General features: G+C 40.6%; 1 protein-coding gene across 6 annotated transcripts; it reads left to right on the top strand.

Annotated features, from left to right (window-relative positions):
• The first annotated feature begins 2,190 nt into the window (after positions 1 to 2,190).
• Positions 2,191 to 15,142, top strand: LOC115734606. 6 transcript variants are annotated; one of them, XM_048282239.1, is made up of 11 exons: positions 2,191 to 2,366; positions 3,217 to 3,390; positions 7,348 to 7,703; positions 7,923 to 9,461; positions 9,543 to 10,513; positions 10,642 to 10,757; positions 10,987 to 12,768; positions 13,003 to 13,051; positions 13,152 to 13,399; positions 13,535 to 13,645; positions 14,437 to 15,142. In XM_048282239.1, exons 3-11 carry the CDS (start codon positions 7,511 to 7,513, stop codon positions 14,663 to 14,665), a joined length of 5,238 nt encoding a protein of 1,745 aa, XP_048138196.1. In that variant the 5' UTR covers positions 2,191 to 2,366; positions 3,217 to 3,390; positions 7,348 to 7,510; the 3' UTR covers positions 14,666 to 15,142. The 6 variants fall into 6 exon arrangements, with proteins under 6 accessions (XP_048138196.1, XP_048138198.1, XP_048138197.1 ...); XM_048282241.1 differs by having other exon boundaries at positions 7,923 to 10,513; positions 10,987 to 12,001; positions 12,140 to 12,768; XM_048282240.1 differs by having other exon boundaries at positions 7,923 to 10,513; positions 11,068 to 12,768.
• Positions 15,143 to 17,026: the final 1,884 nt, after the last annotated feature.

The following is a 17,026-nucleotide window of genomic DNA, read 5'->3' as shown; positions in this document are numbered from 1 at the left end:
CCAAAGTCCGAAGAGAAGAACTTGTGGGGGGCGAAACCAGCGTCGGACTAACTGGTCAGTGTTTTCTTTGTGGTCCTAACCAGAAAGTACAGTACGATCTTCCCCGACAATGACCTCCATTGTCTTGTCTATTGCGAGCTTCCGTCAAATAAAAGAAGAGGGGGCCTTTCGTCTAATTGAATCCGCCAAATGATCATTGCTGTGCAAAGATTGCAGGTTTTCCACATTTTTTTGTCTGAATCTCCACGTGTGCCATTTCTTTTTCTGAAAATCCACGTCCAGAACAAATCCACGCGTGTCATTGTCATTACATTGCAATTTTCACTCGATCCCTGAACAGAAAAGTAGCATATAAAGAGTTGTTAACTATTCGCACTTTTTGCATTTTCCACTCACCGCAGCACATCACAAAGTTTTGACCTTTTATGGGGAATCTTTCTTTTGTCCTCGAGCTTTCTGACCTCTTTTCTTTTCCCCTTGTGAAGAATTTACAGATTCGGAGAGGCTAGGCCTGGTCTAAAGGTATCGTGCTCCACAGTTCTTGCGAATTCAAAATGAAATGTCATTTTCAAATTATTATTATTATTATTATTTTTTTTTGCTTCAGTGAGGTTAATTTCTATAATATATTCCGTTATGGCGAGAAAGATTGGCATAGGGGTGTTTCGGTTTACGGGGTCAATCCTAGTGAATTTTCCACTTCTATGCTTATTCAGTTCCATCAATTTGGTTGAGTTTTTTTTTTTTTTTTAGTAAGCATAGAATTGGAGGCCAAGGCCAATGGTGGGTATATCCCATTTCTTTATCTAATCTTGGTCTAAATCTGAAATTAAGTAAAACATAAAAAGTTAAATAACTACATCCACTTACTTCTGCAATAATCGACTTCATCCAGTTCCGCCTCCTTTAATAACTACAGACATTTTCTCTTTCGGACAAAACAATCTCGCTTCGTGTATGCGCATAGGTGCTTGCCTCACCTTCAGTTTACGTATATAGAGATTGAAAAGATATGCCTACATCAAACATTGGAGGTCATGTTATATGACCCGAATTAAGGTATGAAAATGCGTCATTTATCTGTTTTTTTAATGGGACGGGGAAGCTATTTTAAGTAAATAATTTTCAGGGCCGCGAAATATGATACTAAACCTCGTATATCAAGTAATATATGAACTAAAACCCAGATATGCGGTCCAGGCATAGATGCATTTGCATTTAGTATCTTTAAGAAATCGAATTTGTGTTATGTTCCTAGTATATATCCAATTTGCTCCCTTGATCACTGAGCTTAACCCGTAGGCTAGTAGATATCTTCTTCAATATAAGCAAGAAATGCAATCAAATGATTTAACAAATTTGTGCCCATCAGTAGTTGTATGCCCACCTTGGTGAGCGAAGGGCCTCGTAGGCGTTGAAGGTATTGGCGGTGATTATGATGCGGAATTTCGACCTCTTGGATTTCAGATTTTAATTCCTTTTCTCGAGAGCTAAAGATTTAAACATTGATTGCTAACATGATTCACTCACTCGATAGCATGATTGCATGATATATGTTCGAATCAATTTTTACACGAGTCGCTTTTGATACTCGGAAGCAAAAAATACTTTTCGTAATTAAGAGACAGTTTGCCAACGTAAGATTTCTTAACATGAGATCTCTTAATGAAGATTTCATATCTTTAAGGACTTGTTTGGTAACATTCTAGTTCCTTTGATTTCTATTCTTTTGTTCTCGATAACCCCAAAAAAAAAAAAAAAAGAACAGAAATCTGTTTGGCTCGGTTAATATTTTCACTCCCGTAAACAAAACTTGTTCTCGAAAACAGATTTGGATCAGAAATGAGAAATAACAAAAATAGCTTTTCATTCCGGAAACAGAATCAAAAGGAATAATTTTTGGTCAGAAACCGTATTGTTACCAAATAGGGTCCCAAGTGAATCTTCTTTAATTCTTAAGAGGAATTACGATTCTACCTTGAGCGTCGAGAATGACTCTTTGATGTATAATGCGATCGTAAATAAAAATAAAAATAAAATATTTTTCCTTTTCTTTTTTCGGGGTGGTTGGGTTTAGGTCCCGCTTCGAGCTCAAAATCCAAACCGCCCGGTTCGCAACACCTCGAACCGGAGCTTCGGAGCTCGAACCTAAGCTATTCCCCTTCCTTCGTTGAAAAATTCACACTTTGGTTCACTTCCTCTCTCTCTCTCTCTCCCCCCCATCTGTGCCCTTCAATTCTGTCGTGCGTCTCGCTCTTTCTCTCTCGCTCTATCTGCGCAGTCTTCGATTCAATCATCGCGAATTCGCCAACTCCGCCGACTCGCCGAACCAGTTCGAAGCTCCCTCGGTGTCTTCACGGATCTGCGTGAGTTCCCACATCTCCCAACTCTTGTTTAGAAACCCTAATTCATCCTCTCTGCGTGCGACCATGCCCTGCTCAAGCGTCGAATCCTTGCTCGAACTTTGAATTCTAGGGCTGGGCGTTGTCGCTTTTTAGCTAGTCCCTCCGTTTCTGATCCCGTTGATGTTACGGGAGGGGTAATTACACAGTGGCGTTTCCGATCTTAGCTGTGGTGCGTTTTGGAATGCGATATGTCTCGGGGGTTTGCGGCTGCTGGGTTCTCCTTTGCTGGCGATAAATTGCAGAGGAAAGCGAAACTTTGCTTCCGCAGTTCAAATGGTAGTGGTTCGATGTGTGGGGCTGGGATTTCGAGGCGAGGCCAGCAATTTGTATCATTGTGGTCATAAATTGGTGCTGCGAGCGATAGTTTCCTCGTCTAGTGCTGTCGAACAATGGAATGTGATCGATTGGAGGCTGAGCTCCAAAGTCGTAGCTCCTTTCTCTTTAGAAAGCAGAGTAAATAGCTCCTACAAGTTAGATTTCTCCTGCTTCATGTGGTTATAGAGGTCCGCACTCTATTCCCGGACCTTTGGAATTTTTGTTGCTTTCTGAGGCGACGGCCATGACTCACGAATTGAACTTTCTGATGCTCTCATAATCTCAATTGGAACTCCTGCTTTAGTTATATGCTTTTATTGGGCTAGCAAGCAAACTAACTGTTCATGTTTGGTGTGGGAGCCATCCTGGAAGTTTTAGTTTGATTACTTGTTTTGTTGGTTTGTGAAGGAAGTTCCTGATTCATTACCACCAAAAATGAAGTTCTTGATGATACGCATTTCATGCTCACTGCTCCCTTTTGTTTGGCTAATCACAGGTTCAATTTTTCTCTATTCTTTTGGAGCATCTGGCAAATATAAGCACTTTACCTTACTTGTGTACACCTACACATGGTGCTTTGAATCAACAGCTGTCGAGTGGCAAGTAGTAAGGAATGAATCTCTCCTTCATTTGGCCTGTAAGAAGTACCATAGGAGAGATCTCGGTGAAGGTAAGCTGGGCAATATGAAATGCTTGCGTCTTCTACTTGTCACATCTTATTTGAGATAATTAATAGTGCCAAGTGCCAAACGGGTGAACCAACAATGCTCCATCCCTTCTCTCTGCTTTTTTTTTTGGGGACAATAGTTGCATTAGAAGCCTTAATAGGAGAATATTGAATATTGATGTTCGAATTGTTGTTTTGGTTGTTTGAAACATCAGAAGTCAAGTCAAGTGTTATTTTGTCTTACCTTTTAGTCTGACACATGAATAATAATTAATGACGAGTGGTGTATTTTTTCTGCGTGAAAGTGAGTGTGCATTTTCTGTGCAATTTTGGTGGTTTGAGTTTGTTAGTTGCTCTGCTGTTGTTGATGATAATGCAGATGTTCAGAATCCATTGGACGATAATGCCTTAGAATTGCTTACCCTATCCTTTAATAGCTTTTAAATTAGAAGTTTGGCTGACTTCTTGAGTAATACTTGTAGAGGAAACTCATCTTCTGAATTTTCTAGGAGGCTGATGTAATTTTCTGTTCTCTGAGGAAAAGAAATTGCATTGTGGTAATTTAGTTGTGCTTATCACTACTGCATAAACGGAAACAAGTCATTTATCTTGGTACAGGAAGTTTGCAAGTTACTGTTTTACCAGTGCTTTCATCATGAAATCTACATGATAGGTTTCAAAATTGTGTAGCAATTGATATTTCTCGAGGCATTGCTGGGAAGGAAAGTGAGGAGTAAATCATTTGGATATAACTCTTAGAGAAGTGTCACACAAAGGGCTGCACATATCTGTATTACCATCATAGGTAGTGTAACAGGAAATTTAAGGTCATGGCGTGTCTCCTCTTAGTTCCCTGATAAGTATGCATATGCCACTTTTTAGAAGTCAGCCTCTGTGTGTTTTCAGCTTCAGAATACAAGATTTTGTTCTCAATAGTTGGAGGTTCTCCAATAACTATGGCTTATTGGATTGTTTTAGAAGTTCCAACTCTCTTGCAATCCCCTGCGAAATAGCTGCAACTGCGATTGGAGAGTCCTTATCATGATTCAGGGCACATTTGAGTTTCTCTATCTGATTTCGGTAGGGACTTATTCTCAGCCTTAGATGTTTTGGTATTAAAATGCGGTAGGGGACTCTTGGGTGGATTAGTTAATTATTTGGTGAGAGTGCTGGAAATTTGTTGGTATGGGTCTTTGGAATATGCCATGTAACCATTTGGTGTTGAGTCCTAGTTTGGGTTGTATTTCTCATGAGTTCACAATGTGGTTTTGCAATGATCTCGAATGGTGGGATGATTAACTGGCCCTTGATGTTTAAGAGAGTATGCAAAACAATGAAAAACAAGGCTATGACTTACCAAATCACATTGCACTTGTGCAGTAGGACCTGATTAATGTGTGAATCTGGTTGGCTTGCGCTATTTGTTGACTCTTTGCTAGAGTTTGCTGTGGTCATGTTTAATGACTGGCTTGATTGGTATCTTCGATCGAGAATTTACTCTGTCTGGTCCAATTCCACTCTCCATTATACACCTGGTTAGAATCCATTAACTCCTCACTGAATTGGTCAGATAGGCAAAACATGGTGTTTTCAAATTTTACAAGTTCAGTAAATAATTTCTCAAAAAGGAGCAAAATTTAGGGGCCAAAAACATAGATAGTACACAAATTAAGTTTATAGTGTTAAATATATTTCATTTTAACACTATAAGTGAGAGATCTTAATCGGATTTCATTGATGCTTGACGACAACCGTATATTTTATTGTCTCCGTTAATGGCCAACTCGCTTTCTCTTCTACTTCCTAGATGTACTCAAGGAATATATGATCGATCAATCATGTCCAGCTCTTTGTTCCTTTCCTTTGTGCTGCCTTCATTGCTTCCTTAAGTAAATACGGATTCAAAAAAGAGGAAGAAAATACGGGTTCATTGTCATATTCAAAGGAATTTTACTTTCTTTGAAGGTTTTGACTTTTGGCAAATCTTCTTTTGTCTATTATGTTATACAGGAATATTGTGCTTTTCTTTAGACTTAAAGTTTTCACAAAAAAGACGTTTGGCAGGCTCCCTTGAATCCAATTTTCTTAAATTTGGAAATTATGTTGTAGAAAGCTAGAGAAAAAGTAAAATGTTGTTTACGCTTTTGAACTAGAAGAAGAACACTGATTTTAAGTGCGATTTATCATGTTGTACTTATTGTCAACTGAAATAATTAAAAAGTTTAGGAAGCTATTTTCATATATATATGTATATATGTTAAACCAGAATTAGGATGTAAAACACGAAGAGAAAAGCAGGTGTAGATAATAAAATTATATGCAAATATGATTTTAGAAAACTGAAAATAAATTATAATGAGCATTTCAAGTTCTAGAAAGTGAGTAAATGAATTAAGAAATTGTTCCTCTCTTTGAAATTTCGATACCCCTTTATTATTCATATTGCCTTTTATTTCACATGCCCATCTAGACTCAGAAACCAAATATACATTCATAATCTCTCAAAATTCAGAGAGACAAATCGCACATCCACATGCCAAGTCTCGATCTCTGCCACAAATTCAAAATACCAAGTTTCAAGACACATACTAGACATACGAAGAGAATTGGCCAACGCACACACTAGACATAGATAGAGAATCGGCGAGTTAGGGAGCAACAAAGAGAGAATCGGTGAGCTAGGACGCGAGAAAGAGAGAGACGATCGGAATTTCTTGGGCACCCGAGGTCCGACGACGACAAGTAGGGTGGCGCTGGTGTGGCATCGCCGCGTGTTACGAATTCTATGATGGGGGCGAGCGAAGCTCGTAGCTGCAATCGACCGAGCAAGCCTCTGGGCAAGAGTTCGTTTGGCTTTGAGGTGAAAGAGAGAAGAAGCTTGAGAACGTTTTTGCATTTCATATATATCTAAATGAAATTAAAAGAAAAATGAAACTTCCCAGCCAAAGCTTTGAAGATAAAGAGAGGGGAGGAGAGAGAATGGCAATGACAAGGGCAGTCGTGAAAGCAACCACCATGGTGCCTCAGGGATGGTGTTTGCCATTTTCTGGTGACCTGTGTCTCTCTAACTCCAACCTGATTTGGGATCTGGACTGCAGACAACAATCACCTCACTGTGGTTCCCAGGCGAAGGTTACCATGGCTTGGGGGTAGCAGTTGGTGCTTTTGCTCTGTTCTAACCTCTGTGCACCAAATCTTGATTGTGCAAAAACCTCAACCACCATGCAGTGGCTGTGCTGCCCCAAGGCGGTCGTGCGTGGCACGCTGTTGAGTGGACAGTAACCATGCTGAGCTTTTTTGTTTCTTTTCGTTTTTTTCAAATCTTTCTTTATTGAATCTAGATTTTTCATACACTCAGTTGAATCATATGTACCTGTACCATGTAATACTCAGTCAATTGCCAAACAACCATAGGATATACCTGCATCCAATTAACAAACCCAGCCTTGGCGTTTATTTTATTAGTATCATTTTTTTTTTAACGTTTAAAAGAGTTATTTGGTTTGTGGCGCTACTCCCAGGTGGATTTCCATTGAATGTTCAGATGTTTGTCTGTCTGCAGCCCTTTTTCTTTTAGTGTTTTGGGTAGTGTGTTTATACCCTATGAACTGAGTCAACCATCCTTGTGCTTCTGAGTTCGGCCATTGATTTACTTGTGCGATGTCTTGCTTTGTGATGCTTTCTCTTCCACTCTCCTTGCATGCCTTTTTTCTGTTTTGTTAGTAAATGTCAACGTGCCAAGCAGAAAAGAAGTACGAACATTTGACCTTTAGGGCCATGGAGATTGCTTTCAAGATTTTTTGCTCTTTGGTTTTTGTTTGATCTTTTTATGCAATAGAGTTAAAAGAAGGCGCTTCCAGTGGCTCATTGGGTTTCTTTTTTCCTTGTCTTTATGTGTTTTGGTTACAAACCACTGCTTTCTTGGTGTAATACGTAAGTAATGTACTATTTTGGTTGCAGGACGCTATTTGAGTGGTGAAGCGAGGGTAGTTGGATGGAAGCTCCACTTATGTTGATTCTAACGAAATGAAGAACTATTTATGTGGAAAATCCAGAGTCCATTTGAATCTGTTTTAGTCGACCCTTAAATATTACCTGCTAAAATTTTGAGGTCGGTTCATCTATGCCTGGCAACGGAGTTGGAGACAGGGATCACAATTTTTTTGGCCAAGAAAACTTATCCCATGGTCAGGGTCGCCTGGAGGCTGTGGACAGGAACTGGCCAGGACTAAGTAACAATTTCTTGGCTGGGAGCCAGAGACAAAGTGGGTTTCCTCTTAATCCTGATTTAAAGAATTACACTGTGCAGCAATCAGGTGCAGTTCTTCAAATGTCTCTTGAGTGTTTCCTGTTGTCTTGAATGAAATTCCTTTTGGAACATGATTTGTTACTGCTTATGGCTATCCTTGTCCTTTTCATTCCTGTGTAATGTCTATGGTTTGGACAACTTGTACATATGTTAAGTTCATTTCTCTTGATTGCGTACTGTTGCTGTAAATGCAACTGATAACTGCTCTTGTGTATGGTCCTAGCAGATATTGATGCACGGCATGGGACTTCTTTCCAGGTGTCACATGGCTTGAGTTTTACACAGCCAAACTTGCAGCCTGAATTTAATGGAAGCCCATTCCAAAACATGCCATCTTTGAATGGCTATATACAAGGGCATCATTTTTTTCCAGCTGGCCAGAATGAAGCAAACTTGTTGGGCGTGGACACAGAATCTGGTCAGCACAATTTGGGATCTAGGGGCTTGCCTGTTCTTGATTCCCAGCAAGGGAGAGACACTGAGCTTCAAAAAAGGAATCCTGCAAAGTCTCTAAATGCTGAAAATCCTGTCAATTTTCAGCTTTTGGGACGTCAAGAGCATATGGGAGTTCATCATCCTGCAGTCTTGCAATCTTTTCAGGGCCAACAAACTAGTATTAGTGACATGCAGCTGCTGCAGCAACAACTGATGCTCAAGCAATTACAAGATTCTCAAAGGCAGCAGCTACAGCAACAAGAAATTTTGAGAAAGAGTTCCCCGAATCACCTTTTATCTTTGGCTAAACCTGCTTTGACAAACCATTCATCTATGCCCCTGAATGGTATTCCTGTAAACGATGGGTCCAACTATTCATGGCAACCCGGGCTTTCAGCAAATGCCAATTGGGTGCAACGTGGTGCACCTGCAGGTGTGCAAGGATCCTCTGGCAATCTTGCCCTGTCAGCCGAACAAGGTCAGGGTTTACGTACGATGGGATTGGTTTCCCAACAGGTTGATCAATCTATTTATGGTGTTCCTCACGCTGGGTTCAGAGAAAATCCAACTCAAATCTCTCAAATAGAAGTCGATAACTCTGCGATGCAGCGGATATCTTCTCATGTACATTCATTTTCAGGTAGCCTTTATTCTTCATTACAAGATCAGGGTAGTGTCCAGGATGGAACAATGGTTCCTAGACAGTCTGAGGATGTGGGTCATGGTTTAAGTAGTGGATTTAACTCAAATAACCTGCGTCAAGCGAACTCCCCACAAGGAAATGCGGCAATGGAGGAGCTCCACGGGAGGCAAGAGTTTGCTCGTTTGTCTGAAGGAACACGAGGGAAATCTTCATCATCAGTTGTTCCTTCTGAGGACGTTGCTACATTGGATCCCACTGAAGAGAGAATTTTGTTTGGTGCAGATGACAGTGTTTGGGGTGCCTTTAGTGCAGGAACCAACACAGTTGCAGCAGGCTTCAACATAGGTGACAATACAGGGTTTCACTCTGGATTTCCCTCTGTGCAAAGTGGGAGTTGGAGTGCACTTATGCAATCTGCCCTGGCAGAAACTTCTAGCGATAATCAAATAGATCAAGAAGAGTGGAGTAGTCTCAGTGGTCAGAATGTTCGGACCTCAAATAGGAATTCGAAGCCTTTAACACCAAATGATGGTATGAGACAGCAATCAGCTTGGAGTAATAACATCATGCACAGTACCTCTCCGAGTTCAAGACCGTTGCAGTTGTCTGATAATGTTGCAAAGAGTGGCGGTTCCTCGGGTGCTTCTAGATTGTGGCAATCCGATCTGGGGGCCTCCCAAGGACAGAGTGAGAATATGCGAACTGATTCTTCTGAAAAATTTGAGAATTTTCAAGCTGATTCTCAGAGAGTTATTAATGATTTTGCAGATGGAAACAGGTTGTTTGAGCGGAGCCATCTGCAAAGGCATTCTTCCGAAGGTAGCCAGGTTTGTGGAAATGTTTCTAATGCTTCGGATGCTGAAGGAAAGAAAATCATCTCCGGATCTTGGACTGATCCACAGGGCATGTTTTCATCAAATCATGGGGATCGACATAGTAGACCAAATGGCTGGAATGTTATTGACTCCACATTGCCTGTTGAGCATGCTAATACAAAGAGCCATCCTAGGGAATACTCACTAATGTCTTTCCAGGATGACAATCTTAACAGACGCATGCATGAAGAAGTTGGTCATGAAGTTGCTATTTCTAGACCTGACAAAGTTCCTGCCATGACATTGGAGCATGTAAAGTCAGATCATAGGCAAGATTCTACTGTAGAGACTGCTGGCATATCTAATTTGAGCAACAGAAGAGACACTGGAGAAAGTCCTCAACAGCTTCCTAAAAGTTATGGTTTTGATTTATGGAGACCTGTTGATTCTACAGTGAAAAGCAAAGGAAGCGAGGTTGAGGGAAATAATCGTAATAATATGGATAGAAGTGTTCAGGTTTCAGAATCTCTGGTAAACAACACAAGGCGTGATATGGAGAACTCAGATAAAAAGGATAACTTAGCCGGTGGATTTCGTCTGAATACATCCCTTAGGTCCACTGGTACTTTTGGAAACAATGTCTGGAAAGATGCTGGTGAGTCTCGAAATTCACGTGAGGACAAGCAAAACCAATTTGGTCGGGGTGCTCATAGTCAAAGGCCTGCTGGCATTCATAAATTTCAATATCATCCAATGGGTAATCTGGATGTAGACTCAGAATCTGCTTATGGAACTAATCATTTTGCACTTTCAAGGCCTATGGTTCAGCAGGTCTGTGGGGAAATTAGAAGTCCAGTTCCTGGGCAAGTTGGACATTCAAACTTCATGGATCGGGCTGATAGGAGTAGTGCAGGAATGGCTAAGGTGATGATTAAGCTACACCTTTCTGATGAGAAGTGTTATATCAACCTTTTTCAAGCCCTTTCAAATTTTAAAAGAAGAAAAAGCATTTATTTTCTATTATTCTCAAACTGGTTATACACCTTGTTCAGGTTGACCCGAAAGGTGGAGAGGCAGTTCTAAAAGGAACTTCAGTCTATACATCTGATAGAGTACCCCCTCTTGAAAGATCTGTTGGTACTCCTTCAAATAACAATGCTCAATCAAGGTAGCGAAAACTACTTATGATTTGGTAGTCCCATTGGTTCAGCATCACCATAATTTCTACTTCCTTGCTTGTTATAATTGTGTCATTGACTTGCTTGAATGGTTTTCAATAGTTTTTGGCTGTTGATCAATTGGCGTGCCACTTTGTTGTGATTTAAGTTTTTGTTTCCCGCCTCTTTTAAAGATGACTTGTCTTGTGTGAGTGAACTTGCAATGTGAACTTTCTGTAGTCAAAAAATGCTGGAACTTCTTCATAAGGTGGATCTGTCGAGGGAGCATGGCGTTGCATCACGTTTCAGCTCTTCTGACAGGAATGAAGCAAATGAATCAGAAACTTCTGATGGATCAATCAGTCACCTTCAGCAAAACCAATCACCATCTTCTCAAGGTTTCGGTCTTCAGCTGGCCCCTCCTTCTCAATGGCTGAAAAATTCTGATCGTCCTTTAGATTCTCAGAGCTCGTCACCAGCTCTCACTCCACAAGGCGCTTTTCCATATCCTCGAGAAATGGGTCTTTCATCACTGGCTTCAACATCCTTGATCCAGTCTGCTTCTTTCAGGGGAACACCTCAAGGAGAATATAGGAGTAATGCTCCTAGTACATTAGGACAGAGCAGTAGCAGAGCTTCTCCATCTAACATTGAGGGAAATTTTGGTGTGCCTATTAATCAGAGATTACCTTTTCCGAGAAGTCATCTTCAAGATCAACGTGCCGGTGCTGGTGGAGGTACAGGTCATTCCATCTGTACATCTTCTGATGGGTTTCCTTTGCATCCAAGAGGGACGGACATCTCTGGGGATGGAGCCCAACTTAGTCAATCTGATCTTCCTTCAGATCCAAACATGTCGGCGAGTGCTTCAAAAACCAACAATGCTTTTGCTGCTGAGGGAGGCCGACTTTATACTGCAAGACAAGCCCACAGTGGATTGTCTCAGCAGTTCAATCCATTCGAGGCAGTGTCATCATCTCAGTCTTCTGTTAATTTTGGCTTCCCTCAACAGGTTCCATCTTCAAAAGTGTTGCCCAACCTCTGGAATGGCAGCTCAAATCAGCAACAGTTACTAAGCTCTGTACCTGGAAATGATAATCTACGTTTGTTGGAGTCCCATCTTAAATCAAACAGTAAGGTAGAGTCGAGCTACTCTGGCACGTCTTCTGGAAAGTTGGAAGGCCTAGTTCCAGAGGAGCAGGCTGGGAGAGAATGTTCATCTGAGATTCCTGATCGTGTTCAGAGTTCATTGCAGGTGAACGAAGCTTTAACAAAGCATGTTTCTGATGCATCTCTTCCCAAACCTGCTTCATCTCAAGGAGAGATTGAAGCATTTGGCCGTTATTTGAAGCCTAATGATTTTGTAAACAGAAAGTACTCCTTATTGCATCAGGTGCAGGCTACAAAAAGCGCAGAGGCTGATTTTGATCATGATGAGCGGAGCGCAAAAAGATTAAAGGGTCCAGAGAATAGTCTGGATTCTCAGCCAGTCAGTCTGAAGGGAGAGAAGCATGTTTCTCATGGATATGGTCCTCCGGTGGTAGAAAATTCAGCTGGTCACACCCCAGTTCTCAGTGGGGATACTGCGATGTTAAGCTTTTCAGTAAAGCCAGGGGACAATCGGGGCATTGCCGAGGCTTCCCCTGATATTGCCACATTTCAGAGAAATGAGATGCAGAGTTCCTCTACTAGCAGTAACTTAGCTGCCATTAGAGGCGATCATCCTAATATTAGTCCTCAAATGGCACCATCGTGGTTTGAGCAATACGCGACTTTGAAAAATGGTCAGGTCTTGCAAACGTATGATGCAAGGAGGATGGCTGCCTTTGGTGCGAGTCCACTTGGTGGTGTCTGCAATAGTATGGCTCCCTCTTCAACAACCAGTGAACATCATTCACTGCCTCCAGAAGACATGGCTTCAAAAATGCTTATGAAACGGAAAAAACGTAAACATACCATGTGTGGAATTCTGTCTTGGCACAAGGAAGTAGCGGAGGGAGCCAGAAGTATTCAAGATGTTAGGTTCGATGCCGTCTCCTTCCTATCTCACTTGTTCTTTTGACATTCAGTATCCCCTCTTTCAGGACAATTGGGAAGAGAAAAACGGAGAGGGAAAAATTTAAATCAGATGGAGGGGTGTTTTCTCAATTATGATGCATGCCTATTAGTATGCAGCATTTATCTGTTGTTATATATTTAGTTTCTGAAATGTTATTTGTCGCGATTTTTCTGTAACCTGTTGAGGTCTGTTTGCAGAGTGGCAGAAGCAGAATGGGCCATGGCTGCTAATATGCTGGTCGAGAAGGTGCCGACATAGATAATTAGCCTCAACGACATCTCTGCTTGTAGTCGTTTTGTGCATTTCATCAATCTTATATATCTTGTTCTGCTTTCCTTTCCTCTAGGTTGACAGTGAGGGTGACATGAATGAAGATGGACTGCCAATGCGTAGACCTAAGAGAAGGCTATCCCTGACTACACAACTGATGCAACTGACTTTTCGGCCTCCCCCGGCAGTGTTTCTCACTGCAGATGCTGCTTCACAGTATGAGAACGTTGCCTATTTCACGAGTAGATTAACATTGGGGGATGCATGCGGCATAATCTCCTGCTCAAGCAGTGTTCCTGTTGTGTCCCCTATAAGTGAAAATTCGTAAGTTTGCATTTAAAGTAGTTGGAAATTGCGACTTCAGTTTATGGCTGTCCGATTTTACTGAAGTGTAATGTGTTTGCTTGTTTCCTGGTTATGTACTTGCTAATGTAGTCAACTTTCTGCTTTGTAAAATACTAGCCTGTTCAAAATTACCAAAGAAGCAGAGCATCCTGGTGATGAGCGTTTTGCAAAGGCTGTGGAAGAGTTGGTTGGTAGAACAAGGAGCCTGGAGAACGAATTATCAAGGTACCTTCCTCCCACTGATCACGGATGTTTACCTATAAAAGTTCCATGAGCATAGGACCATTTCTTCGATTGTTCTTTAAGTTATCAACTTAGAATAATAAGAATCAAATGTAAATAGCCAAGAATGTTCTTGAGGGGCTAATCTATGTTAAGGGTGCTATGTGCAGACTGTATTCAAGAATTTAGAGGTAATGGATTATTTGGGCATTCAGAATCTACTTTTTGTATAGATGAAAATGTGTACTGAGTGGCTGAACAATAAGTAATTCCCTCCCCAAAAGGGAAGTGTCAGGATGGAGTTTTGTGGATGATATTGTCATATCGCCACTCACTTATATTTACTTTTTTTTTTTTTTTAAATTCTTGTACGTAGGAAAATGGAAATCTACGATTTGGGACATATTTTCTTAAAATGATCGTTTGTATCATTTACAAAAACGAATGAACGGAAAATACTATCATCATCAACAAAAAATATATAGTTATCTGATAGGTGCTAATTGTCGGCTAATTCTTCTTACTGATACAAAAAATCAATTACCCCATGCTCTGATTTTTTAATTTGTTTAGGCAATTGATTCACTGATTAAATTTTCTGGCGGGTCATATACTAGCAACATCCTTCTAAGTTTAGTGACCATTGGCCCGATTTATCCCACTTTGTATATGTTTAAGGACTGTTGTCTGTATTATATCATTGGAATTGTTGTTAGCTGATATTATTTTCATAATCTGTGCTCTTATCAACTGCTCTCTCACGGTATTGTTCCGTGTTCCTCTCTTTTTCACAGACTGGACAAGAGATCTTCGATTGTTGACCTGCGAGTGGAATGCCAAGATCTGGAGAAATTCTCTGTAATAAATCGTTTTGCCAAGTTCCATGGCAGGGGACAGGTTGATGGGACTGGGACATCATCTTCTGATGCTTCTAGTGCTCTGAAAGTCTGCCCTCAGAGATATGTCACTGCGCTTCCGATCCCTAGAAACCTCCCTGACAGAGTGCAATGCCTTCCACTTTGATCGACTACCAGTGGAGTGTTCCCACTTTCTTGGTCAATTTGCCATCTCCTTTGCTTTCTTGCAGATTCCATAAGGCAGTGCGTTGACTGGATAGAACCACGAGATCAATTTTAAGGAAGTCTGCGGATCAGATTCAAAAAGTTAACAGGAGGCCTTTTAGATAATTTTGTATAGGCCATTGATGTCTTCCCTAAGAAATATAAGCTAATAGTGGAATACTGCAGTCAAATCCTAGAAAGGAGCTGGGATACCCGATCATTATTTCTGTAAATGGTGAGGACAGAAGTGCCGTTCAGGTTGAAAATTGCTTACGCATAGTTCAAGTTCCCTGTAATTTTCTCATTTATTGGAATAGTATTCCAATTTCATGAATTGAAGATCCAACTTGAGATAGCAGGTAAGAGGATTCTCTCTGAGGTTGCCAATTGGTCGGTGAACTGAAAAAATCAATATACACGAGTTTCTATTTATGCCAAAGTTCTGATTAATTGTTATTCATTATTTGAATTCCATTTGTTTCTGAAAAAACATTGTGCTTCTGTCTCCATAGAAGGGGAAGAAGATCAGCAAGGTTTTCCAAGTGTCATCTTTACTGAAAGAAGCATCAGCAGATTTTCACTTCTTGTGAGTGTTGGATGTTCCAGCTATTTGGCCAGGCTCGTTTGCTTGTGAATCAGCTTGAGTTGAAATAAAAGTGTCTTCTTTACTGAAAGGAGCACCAGCAGATTTTCACTTCTTGTAAGTGTTGGATGTTCCAACTATTCGGCCAGGCTCGTTTGCTTGTGAATTAGCTTGAGTTGTTCAAGCCAAAAAAAAAAAAAAAAGGCTTGAGTTGAAATAAAAATGAAAAAAAGAGCCAACATTCGGTTTCACTACTTCCTTTTGTCCCTAATCTGTTTTTGTTGTGAATTAGATGACTTCCATCAGGATGCTGGAATCACCTAGGTACTTTGCTTTCATTTTTCAATGTGATTTTTTTACTGGTTGCTATCGGCTGAGATTCTACTGTAGGGGTGAATCCAGGGATCTTGATTAAACCATTGGCAGTATGTAAAAGACTTGGCTCAGGTTTGGAGAGCAGGAATTTGGGATATTGTGGAAGAATAAGATAAAGAAACTTGATTTAGCTGGAAAGTTTATCAACAAGAATGAAATTAGGCATTGCAGGACTTGCACTGTTTATCCTGCTTTGAGCATGCAATAAGGCTTGTAGGGTCCAGCTTAAACTGAATAGCTTTGTTCTTGTTGTTACATTGAGAACTTTACTAGTCTCCATCCTTTTGAGATTGTTTTTATAGTATTGTGGATTTAACTTCATCCTGTGTGCAAAGCACAATTCGTGCATCTTCCTTGTGCTTTTCGATTAACTTGCTTGAGATACCGTCATCATATGAGGGGTATGTCATCCTTTCCCATTGATGCTGTTTGTTTTGGAGTTCTTTCCCATTGATGCTGTTTGTTTTGGAGTTCACTTCACCGTTACTCTTACCAACAAGTGTGAATCCTTGACATTATGCGGTGACCATGCATTTTCCACTTGCACTATCTATCTGAAGTTGATGCACATACTCTATGGAAGCAAGAAGATGGCTTTGACTAAGGTTCTCTTAGTTCTTTAAACAAATGGGGCTTTCTGGGACTTCTTTGTCACTGTTTTGCCCCAGGCCACTTTGGTAGCACGGTATTAACTGATAATGTCACTAGTTGCGTACCTTCTTCATCACTGACTGGTCGAACATCGGATCTTCGTTTTCTTTTATGATTGAAGTCATTTAGTTTCTCTCTGATCTCAATTGGTTTTGAATAATTCTCTCATTTGCTATCTGGATGTTATACTCTTTATTGATGGTTCTCAGTAAAATTGGTTGATTGTTGGTGGGTGTTTTGAAGTTTTGGTGGTTGCTATCAGATGCGAGCATCCTTTCAACAAATCAGTCGAACGAAGTTTTGTTCTACTAGATAGACTTTAGCGTGGATGCGTGTGCTAGTTTTGTATTTCCTGTCTACTCGTGGACTTCTACCTTACTGCTTCTGAACAATTTCGCGTTGGTCAAGTTCCCTTTTTGTTGAACAATAGACGTACAGTGTGTAGTCCCGGTGCTGCACCGGCGCGCAATTCTTTTCAACATAGGTAGTCTTTAGAATGTTGTTTTTATTTTTTGGATACAATATGATAATGTTGTAAAGGCAGGTCATAAGAAGGCATTGTCGATGTTCGTCAGATGGCCTCGATACTACAAGCTCGGCTAATATGACACGCTGGCGGGTTTCTCTTTCTATTTGCCCGGGCCATTTTCTATCTTCAATTGCAATAAATAGCTTTGCAAAAGAAAAAGAAATACTTTAATGGTAAAATAATTT

The sequence above is a fragment of the Rhodamnia argentea genome, chromosome 7 (genome assembly GCF_020921035.1).
Source record: "Rhodamnia argentea isolate NSW1041297 chromosome 7, ASM2092103v1, whole genome shotgun sequence".
NCBI classification, from domain to species: domain Eukaryota; kingdom Viridiplantae; phylum Streptophyta; class Magnoliopsida; order Myrtales; family Myrtaceae; genus Rhodamnia; species Rhodamnia argentea.
This window is presented reverse-complemented; position numbering and strand designations above follow the sequence as displayed.